General features: G+C 30.9%; 2 protein-coding genes across 5 annotated transcripts; one reads left to right on the top strand and one right to left on the bottom strand.

The window, feature by feature from the left end:
• The first annotated feature begins 623 nt into the window (after window positions 1-623).
• Window positions 624-2,509, top strand: LOC105804303 (alkane hydroxylase MAH1). The gene has a single exon (XM_012636860.2). It carries the CDS (start codon window positions 794-796, stop codon window positions 2,315-2,317), a length of 1,524 nt encoding a protein of 507 aa, XP_012492314.1. The 5' UTR covers window positions 624-793; the 3' UTR covers window positions 2,318-2,509.
• Window positions 2,510-5,700: 3,191 nt separating this feature from the next.
• LOC105804304 (protein SHOOT GRAVITROPISM 6-like) lies at window positions 5,701-9,566 on the bottom strand. Of its 4 annotated transcripts, none has more exons than XR_008191070.1 (7): window positions 9,119-9,566; window positions 8,165-9,017; window positions 8,012-8,072; window positions 7,818-7,907; window positions 7,047-7,175; window positions 6,857-6,945; window positions 5,701-5,895 (listed from the first exon to the last, which is right to left on the bottom strand). XR_008191070.1 is itself a non-coding variant. In XM_052624104.1 (6 exons), exons 2-5 carry the CDS (start codon window positions 8,308-8,310, stop codon window positions 7,161-7,163), a joined length of 312 nt encoding a protein of 103 aa, XP_052480064.1. In that variant the 5' UTR covers window positions 8,311-9,017; window positions 9,119-9,560; the 3' UTR covers window positions 6,769-6,945; window positions 7,047-7,160. The 4 variants fall into 4 exon arrangements, 1 of the variants encoding a protein (XP_052480064.1); XR_008191072.1 differs by having other exon boundaries at window positions 6,887-6,945; XR_008191071.1 differs by having other exon boundaries at window positions 6,873-6,945; window positions 9,119-9,565.
• Window positions 9,567-10,290: the final 724 nt, after the last annotated feature.

Raw genomic sequence — 10,290 nt, 5'->3', positions numbered from 1 at the left:
TGAAAGAGTCGTATTACCAATATTTAAAAAAATAATAATGTTTGCTGCATGATTGGCTAAAAAGTGAGGTAATGCCGCCGATGTGTCAAGCGACACCGATGAGCACCGTACCAAACAATCCATTTAAAAAAAATATTTTCTCATCCCGTAATTAATTAATTTTTTAATATTATTTTTATAAAAAAAACCTTAAATTTAAATTGTTTTCACTTTACATTTAAATTCATGTTGTGCTGCATTCATTTTTTTTAAATTAAAGCTTGGTCCATACTTGCTTCACAATAATCGTATTATTTAAATTTTAAATTTTAAATTTAAATTCTTTCAATCAAAATACAATATATCTTACTACTATATCTCTCTTAATTTATCTCCTAACTTAAACTCTAAAATATCACTGACAGTTTGAAACATACTATCCCTTATATTTCTAATTTATTATTATTTTATTTATTTTTGTTTTGGAAGCTACTTATCTGTTTCTCTCATGAATGGCAGGAATGCTTCTAACTTATACGAATAGACTTATCTTTTAGATAGCTATGGGAAATGGAACTTAAAGTTGCAACCTTCCACGTGTTTTTATTTACTTATTTTGGTTACAATTATTGTATGCATATCATTTTTTCATAAATTATAAATCGGTCAATCGTTGACATAAACAAAGCATTGTTTTGCCCATCCCTAGTAGGAATATAATCTTCTGTGTTATATATGTGGAAGTGGAACCATCACCAGTCAAGATAACATCAGCAGCTGATACGTATCCCGCTGCTTGTTTTCTGGCAATTTCATGGCATTGGTCAGTGTTTTTGAAGCTGTCTTGGCTCTCATTTGCTTTCTGTTCCTCTGCTGCTTGAGAAATAAGAATCGGTCTCCAAAGAGCTTTCCAATTGTTGGGATGCTGCCTGAGCTTATCCTTAACATTCACCGGATTCACGATTGGTGTACTGAGACATTTGAGAGATGCCACTATACTTTTCTTTTCAATGGCCCTTGGTTTGCTAAGATGAACATCCTTGGGACCTGTGATCCTGCCAATGTTCACTACATAATGAGTTCCAACTTTAACAACTTCCCCAAAGGACCTGAATTCAAGCAGCTTTTCGACGTCTTGGGAGACGGGATTTTCAATACCGACATGGATTTGTGGAGAAAACAGAGGATAGTTGCTCAAGAATTCATGAGAAATCATCTGTTTCTCAAATTTTTGTTGATGACTACCCGAGATAAGGTGGAAAAAGGGCTTATTCATGTCATTGACTATGTTGCCAAACAAGGCTTGGTGGTCAATTTAGAAGATATATTCCAAAGGTTTACGTTTGATACTACGTGCATCTTGGTCACTGGCTACGACCCTAAATGTCTCTCCCTCGAATTCCCTGAAGCTCCTTTCTCTAAAGCCTTGGATGATGTTGAGGAAGCCATATTTTATCGGCATGTCAGGCCACAGAGCTTTATTAAGTTGCAGAGGTGGTTGAAAATGGGACAAGAACAAAAATATAGAAAGGCATGGGAAGTTCTTGACGATATTATGACTAAATATATATGCCAGAAAAGGAAAGAACTGGATACGAGGACAAAAGGGTTGGTCTCAGAAAATGGTGAAGACGGTGTGGATCTCTTAACATCATACATAACTGAAGAAAAACCAACAGGTTTGAAATGTGATGATAAGTTCTTGAGAGATACCATTTTGAACATGATGCTTGCAGGGAGGGACACCACCAGCTCTGCTCTTACTTGGTTCATTTGGCTGGTCTCGAGGCATCCGATAGTGGAAAACAAGATCATAGAAGAGCTTCAATCAAAACTACCTGCCGAGGAAACCAAAAAGAGGCGGCTATTCAATGCTGAGGAGGTAAAGGATTTGGTTTATCTACACGGAGCATTATGCGAGGCATTAAGGTTATATCCACCGGTACCATTCCAGCACAAGGAACCTCTCAAACCAGACATACTTCCAAGTGGGCATCCAGTTCATCCAACCATGAAAATATTGTTTAGTTTGTATGCAATGGGAAGGATAAAGTCATTCTGGGGTGAAGATTGCCTTGAATTCAAACCCGAAAGATGGATTAACGAGAGAGGAAGGATTAAACATGAGCCGTCATACAAGTTCATGTCATTCAATGCAGGGCCAAGGACATGTTTAGGGAAGGATGTGGCTTTCCTTCAAATGAAAGCCGTGGCATCTGCTATAATTTACAACTATCGTATTCATGTATCAGAAGAAACTCCAGTTGTTCCGGCTGTATCCATTATCCTGCACACCAAGAATGGATTGATGGCTAGGATCTCCACCAGATGGGATTAAATGCATCACAACTTGCTTGAAAGTTGAAATCCTATTATATTATCATCTAAATCCTGGGGCTTTTTTAGTTTTAAGAAGTAATATGTATTTTTCGTCTTTTCTGCTCTGAACGTCTGAATATGATTAAAGATTGTTGTGTAATTTAATGCCATGAAAAGCATGTAAATAGGATAAACTCGGCTGTTTCCGCTATCCAATTGAAACCCATATGAGCATAACTGAAGAATATAAATTTGAACCTAAATGAAACCAGAGATCGTATGTTAGCAATAGCAGAAACATTAATCAAAATCCACCACCAAAGGATTATTGTTTGAATTGAGATTTATTGCCACTTGTATGGATGGAAATACTGATAATTAGGTACATAATTGATGGGAATGGCGATGATGACAGAAGCCTACACTTCTTATGGGCCAAGCCTCGAATGGAAACAAAATGGATAAGTCCCTGTCTCGATCAATCGAAGAGATGTAGATAAGAATAGATCACATCCCCACTGATCAGAAACTCGTGACGAGACTAGTATCACAGCGCTACACATAAAGTCGTCTCTCGTTATCATTAGACGCCATCGTCTTGTTTCGTATTTTTCAAGTGAGTGAAACGTCTTCCTCATAGGTTATTTTAAAAGTTAATTTCACAAACCTCCTCAAATTAAACTTTTATTTTCAATTGGTCTCAGAATATTTTAATTACATTTCAAACTTTTCATCTTATCTTTGATTCTATTATCAAAATCCTTAATTTAATTTTTAAATGATAAAAAATCTTACATGATATAATTTAAAATGATATTTTTAAATGACTTGTAATCATTCTCTCTCATTTTATTTTAAATTATATAACATAATATTAATGTATCATTCAAAATTTTAATAACAACAAAATAATCTAATTAATATAACTTCAATAATTTAAAATATTATTAGAATAATTTATAATTTAAACAACCAATTTTAAAAAATCGTAATTGTGCAATTATTTTCTTTTAATGAAAGGGTACAACTAGCCTTAGAGAAGTTATAGACTTTTGATATATGGGACGCCACATAGATGATTGCGGAAAAATTTTACTTATAAAAGAAATTTATTTTGTACGAAATGACCACCAAAATTAAAAAAATGTTCATCAAAATTTTTGAAAATAATTATTTTATAAATAAATTAATTTATAAAATTAAATTATTATTTTCATTAAAATTCAAAAATTAATTATTTTATTTTATTTCAACCTCCATCACTTTTTTTTCAAAATTTTTATTCTCTCATACACTTTATAATTTTTATAATATAGGTGACTAATTTTTCAATACTTTTAAGTAGATCTTTCTAATTTGGTAATAACTTTTTCAAGTTTTATTGAGTAATTGTAGCTTGTGTTGTGAAGGATTGAGATTTTTATGCTAGATCTGTTTTTAATTTATCAAATGATTTTAGAATATTTTATATGAGATTTCTAATATTTTGAGTAAGTAATAATTTTTAGAGATTGATTAATACAAATATTTGGAGAAATTAGGATTGATTATCTTTATAATCTTGAATTTCTTGAAAATTGATTCAAAATTTAACCTTTTATTTAGAAAATATTTTCAATAGTGTCATTATTGTGAATATTGTGTTTGATATATTATATTTTCATGACATCAAAAAGCACTTAAATATTTTTTATTTTTATGAAAGAAAATTACTAGTATGTTAGCTTTTTGAAAACCTTTACATGTTTAATGCTTAGATTTATTTATTTAAAATGTTGAATTGAAATGTAAATTATTTTAAATGATAGTCTACTATTAAAGTAGAGAGAAAAAAAGAGGGAGTGAAAATTAAAATCATATACAAACTAATTGAAAAAAGGTTTAAATAGTCAACTTGAGTTGAGCTTTAAAAACAAAAACCTTTCGGCTGATCAACAATTAAGAAATAAAATTACATATCATCGTCTAAATGATACAAACAATCTATGATGAAATATTTTGCAAAAACCGCTTTATAAACCTCAAAACCACAATTTTTCTAATAAAAAAAACAATTGTTGATTAATATTATACATTAATTTAGACGATCTTTATAATCATTTCAAAATTTTTGCACACAATTTAAATTTTCTCATTCCGTCCATGCTTATTCACACTTTTAGTGAAGTGAACCGGTGACTGCAGCGTATCCTTGTATTTTCTGTTATGTACTGCTGTCTAATATATGATGATCTAAAACTTTATATATTGTTGTAGGGCGATGCTACTTGTTTCAAAGTGGAATGGGTGAACCGTGAAGATTTTACGGGTAAACCGTCAACTTCCTAATGGATTGTCAGTGTGGCTCATGGGTTGATTATTGATTCAATTATGCATGATAAGATTGCTGGATGGCTGACTTCAGTGATGAGACAATTTTGTTTTGTTTTGTTTCCTTTTTATTTATTTGGCTATGTACTGTGATTTTGGGATTTTTTTGGATTTGATGTTGTTGAGCTTGAAATATTTGTGTTGTTAAAAGGAGTTTATCCTCTGCTTCTCCAGCTTTTGGGCTAGTTGGACCCTCGGGTTCTTTTATAATAAACTAGGATTATTGTCAAGGTATAAAACAATTAATTAAATAATTATTTTTAAGTTGTACTAATATTTATATTAAATTATTATGAAAAATAAATTTATGATAATTTATTAGGATAGGGCACAACTTATAATTGGCGAGGATCAACTCTTTTAAATATAAAGTTTAAAATTGTTAAAATATGTCTTTTATAAAAACATATGTTTTATAAAGGGTCGAACCATTTTACTTCATCTTCACCTTTATATTGTAAAAAAAGTGTGAAATATTTATCAGATTAGATAAGAATTCTAAATAACATTAATTAAATAAATGTGTGGACCAACACCTTTCTAATATATCATTTTAAGAACAAAAATTTAAAATGAGAGAATCAACTGATTAAAATAATCTAACCATATATCATATCGTATATATAATTTATAAATGTAACATCCCTAACACCTTTAAGATTAGAACAGTGTCATTTGAAATTTGTATGTATTAAAATTTTGAAGTAAATAAAATAGAAATTACTAATGTTAGTGGAAAAGGTGTTGGATACCATATGAAATCAAAAGACTTTTGAATTAAGAGAAATTAATTTAAAATATTGACTAAATCGTAAAAATATAAAAGTTAAAAATAAGAAATAATTATATTAGATGAATGCGAAAAAGCAGAAAGGATTAAAAGTGTAATTTAATCAATAATTAGGTTTAAACCTTTCAGTTCAAGTCTTTTCTCTAGAATAAAAGAATTGACAGTAACACTATCATACAAAACAATTTGGCGTATACAAATAAAATCACTTCCAAAATCATAATTCGACAAACTTTAACCAATTTCTCAAGAAGCAACATTTTCATAAAACTTTACTTAATTAAGAAGATACTTTGTTACAGATTCAGATTTAAAACAAAATTACATGCCACCTCCAAAGATCATATGCATATTACATAGCTAACACAAATGAAGCTCACTATGGAGGTTGCTCTTTCTGACTGAATCCCTTCTACAAGGTTATGACGAAGTATCACCTGGAAAAAGGGGAAAAAATGGTATAAGCTCAAAAGAACTTAGTGAGTTTAAGAAAAGAAAAGACATAACCCTTAGACGAATTTACAGAAACACAAATAATACCACAACTACATATATATACATTAAAACCAACATCACTCACTACACCAAAACAAGCTTTTAGCGGCGTTTTTTTTGGCCTTTAAGCGCCGCTAAAAGTACCGCAAAAAACGCCGCTATTGACACCGCCGCTAACTTTTGCGGCGTTTTTAGAAATAAACGCCGCTATAGAACAAGACCTTTAGCAGCACGTTTCACACAAACTCCGCTATAGAACAAGACTTTTAGCGGCGCTTTTTCCACAAACGCCGCTAAAGATCATGACTTTTAGCGGCGTTTTTCACACAAACGCCGCTATAGGTCATGACTTTTAGCGGCGCTTTTCCCACAAATGCTGCTATAGGTCATGACTTTTAGCGGCGCTTTTCCCACAAACGCCGCTATAGGTCATGACTTTTAGCGGCGGTTTTCCCACAAACGCCGCTATAAATCATCACTTTTAGTGGCACTTTTCTCACAAACGCCGCGAAAGATCAGACCTTTAGCGGCGCTTTTCACACAAACGCCGGTAAAAACATATCTTTAAAAAAATAATTTTTTTAAATAATATTTATTCCTATGATAAATATTATATTATGTTTTAAGGATAAATAAAAAATATGTTAAATTTTCTACGAAAATTTTAAATTTAAAACTAAATATAAAAATTAATGAATTTAGAATTTAGAATTTAAAATAATAAATTAGTAACACAATTAAAATCCAAAAGTTAGAACTCTTAAGTAAAAATAAAATTTAGAATCAAAACTAAAATAAATAATACATATGCAAGGTAATAAAACATACAATGCATTTTCTTAATCAAGTAAATCTTGGTAATAAAAGATATAATACATTTACTTAATCAAAGAAATCTTGTACATTATTAAAGTCACACCATCAAATTTGTACCCATCAAACTTATACTCTGCCAGCCACCATCTTGCATTTGAAAGAAGATACCTCAGTACCTAAAGCAACAATTAAGAAATAATATTTACAACTGGAAGGGAGGAAGCCAAAATCTTTAAACAAGCTATTCATTAAGAAATGTTTAGGTAGAAGTACATACTTTTCAGCTTCCATAATTAAAAAGATAAGAATCCACACCAAGTGGTGACCCCTTGACCCCGTGTGGAAGTAATGACCACCAGTTCCATCAAACATGTTCAACCCATCTAACGCATTATTGGAAGCATGGCTGTATTCATAAAACATCATTCAGATACACAGGTAGATAAGAAAATAAAATTAGCAACTTAATTTAACTATAGAATAAACATGAACGGGGATAAAGCAAACAAATGCTTTCACAACAAGCTGGTCGTCAACAATCATACTAGAAATTTTATAGTATTCTAGTCATTTATATATTCTCAATCAATTACGACTTTGCTTCTCTCTTTTAGATTTATTTTTTAGCAACCTTTTAGGAAGCAAAAATCAACTAGAGAAACAAAGGAGTAAAAGTGACAACCAATAAGAGCCTAAATTCTCATGGCCATATTTGCATCAAGTCTACTGGAAAAATGAGCATAAAGCCAAAGCAGGAAAAGAATAAGAGTTCAAGTTCTCATTTCTTGTACAAACAATCCAGGAAATTTTGTTTGCACAAAAAATCTAAGAACAAACACAGAAGAGTTTAAGTTTTCATTTTATTTACAAAACAATCAGGGAAAATGTTTGCACAAAAAGTATAACATCAAATATAGCTGAAGGGCATGTTTCTAGAAATTATATTCTCCTGTAGACATAACAGTGTAAGAAAATAGTCTCCATTCAGTATTTCGTTGGAAATGGTATCCTACATAAAAATGGAAAAACACCAAATGGATAGTTTTACCTCTTTTGGTCTCTTCATGGAAATGCAATCAGCTAAATCTCCAATAAGATTAATCCACTTTTCATTATGCTCACTGTCTCTAGCCAAAATCTGAGGACAAATTTAAATTTGTTTTTAACTTGGTAATGTTATGTGAAGTGTTTCCCGTTGTCCTAGCAGTAGCAGGTGTTCATATTATCAAAAAGTTCATGTACCTTGCCCATTTCAAGATCTCCAACACATTCACAAAATGCCTTAAATGCAGTTAAAAGTGCACTGCAGGAATGGAGAAAGAAAATTATTTACTTTTAAGAATATCACGTTCCTGACTTACATATGCCTACATATTTATATAATAGGATACTTACCGTAGTGGTTCATGTCGACCAGAGGTACCTAGACCATGACAACTGCCAAGTTGCAGTACAAGTGCAGCAAGAACTGAAGAGTAACCATGTTCAACAGCTCGCTTTCCAACTTTACCTCCACCTTTGAAATTAAGATGAAACATCATAAAATTATGAAGACCATAAAAATAAGATAAATTTCAATAAATGCAATTAGTCAACATGCCTAAAGAAGGAAGTAAGGGCAAAAATAGCAGCTTGCAGAATTTCATCCTCTAATTGAGTTTCAGAAACAAGACAAGAATTTTCTCCTTTTCCTGGATCACTACTTTTAGTGACACGAGTCTGATTAAGGACAGAGATCAGGTGCTATAAGAATAAAACTGACAACAATGTCTGTTGAGAAATTGCTTATTCAAATTAAGAAAAAAAACAGAAGGAATCAATTGATAGCCATCGAAAATTAAGACAAACAAAAAAGATAAAGGAACAGAGTAGATCACATGGAATGCATCTTGCATTGGCCAGCCACTACGTAGCCTAGATATATCTTTTGTGATAATATCCCTTCCAGCAGTAGCCAATACTTCATTAAAAACAATTTTTGCATTTATCTAAGCTAATGTTATCTCATTGCTAACAGCTGTGTTCTTATAGAAGAAGATTTAACAAATTAATCAAACACCATAACACCAAAACATTAAATATATATATCAAAAGTCATATACTTATCTAAGCTGCTCTTCAAGTCCACGTTCTTTTTCAAGCTCTTCTTGGTATTACTTCTACAGATACTCCATTTCAGCACCATCAGCAACCTCCAATTTTGCCTGTTCTGTTTTCTTCTTGCACGCTTATATCTTTTCCTCATATTCTGCATTTTTTTTCAAAAAAGAATAAAAGATCTTGCTTTACTTTCTTAGTTCTCCTTTTAATTTCTAGGGGAAAAAAGAATAAGTAGAAAAGGAAAGACACCTCGAAGCAATCGATGAACCTCATCGGAATCAGCGTCGCAATGTGAGCGGAGATCGTTAAAGTGCTGAAAACACTGCGTCAAGTTGTTAATGTCCTTTTTGTCCTTCAATACCTCCACTAGGTCGTCACTGTAAGATATCAGCTTCTCCACATCGATCATTCTCATGGATTCCCCCATTTTTTTCTAGGGTTTTATCCCTTCTTCAAGATTAAGCACACAAAAAAGAAAAATTAATGAAGAAGAGTGGATAAAAGCAGAGTTTTGCAAGCGTTTCACAAAAAGGAAAAGAAAAAAGGAAAGAAAGAAAGAAAAATTTATTAGAAGAGCCGTGGTGAGAAAAAATATGATTTAGTATGAGCTCTTCTGAGATGTATGCAAAAAGAGGGAGAGAGGGGAAGATGATGATGAAGACGGTGGTGGCAGAGAGAAACACTTACGTATTTTGAGGATACCAATTTTAGGGGAGAAAATTTAGGGGTTACAAGGGGAATTTTGGGATAAATCGCGTCATTTTTAAAAGTGAAATTATTTTTTGCGGTGTTTTTTTAAAAAATGTCACACAAAATTATTTTATTTTGAATAAAATGACGCTTTTTTACTATGCTAAAAATTTTTAAATTATTATTTTATAAAATAAAAAAATCAAGTACTCTCAAAATAAATATTATATATTTTAATAAGAAAATAAATGACAAAATGGTCAGTAATCAATTATTAAGTTAGAATTATCAAAATTAAATAATTACCTATATATCCATATCATTTTATCTCATTTTATTTTTGTATTTTTTTCTTATAATTTAGTCCTATCCAAATTAAATAATTACCTATATATCCATATCAAATATATCAAATGGTTTAGATTAAATATTTTTAAATATAAAAGCATTAATTAATTGTATAAAATTGTATCATTTAACAAATCTCAAATAAACCTTAAACCCTAAATTAGCCATTCAATACACATAAAGTCTATCTATTTTATATCTCTTAAATAATATAAACTATACTCATAATTTTAATATATTAAATTTATTATCATCTCTTTTACAATTATACAAGAACATATTTAATATATAAATTAAAAAAACTAATTAATCTAAACCCTAAACCCTAACCCGACCATTGAATCCCTAAATCCTAAACCTTAAATCCCTAACTCCTAACCCCT

The sequence above is a fragment of the Gossypium raimondii genome, chromosome 11 (assembly GCF_025698545.1).
Source record: "Gossypium raimondii isolate GPD5lz chromosome 11, ASM2569854v1, whole genome shotgun sequence".
Classification (NCBI taxonomy): Eukaryota; Viridiplantae; Streptophyta; class Magnoliopsida; order Malvales; family Malvaceae; genus Gossypium; species Gossypium raimondii.
Note: the sequence above shows the minus strand (reverse complement) of the source record. Positions and strands in the feature narration are given on the sequence as shown.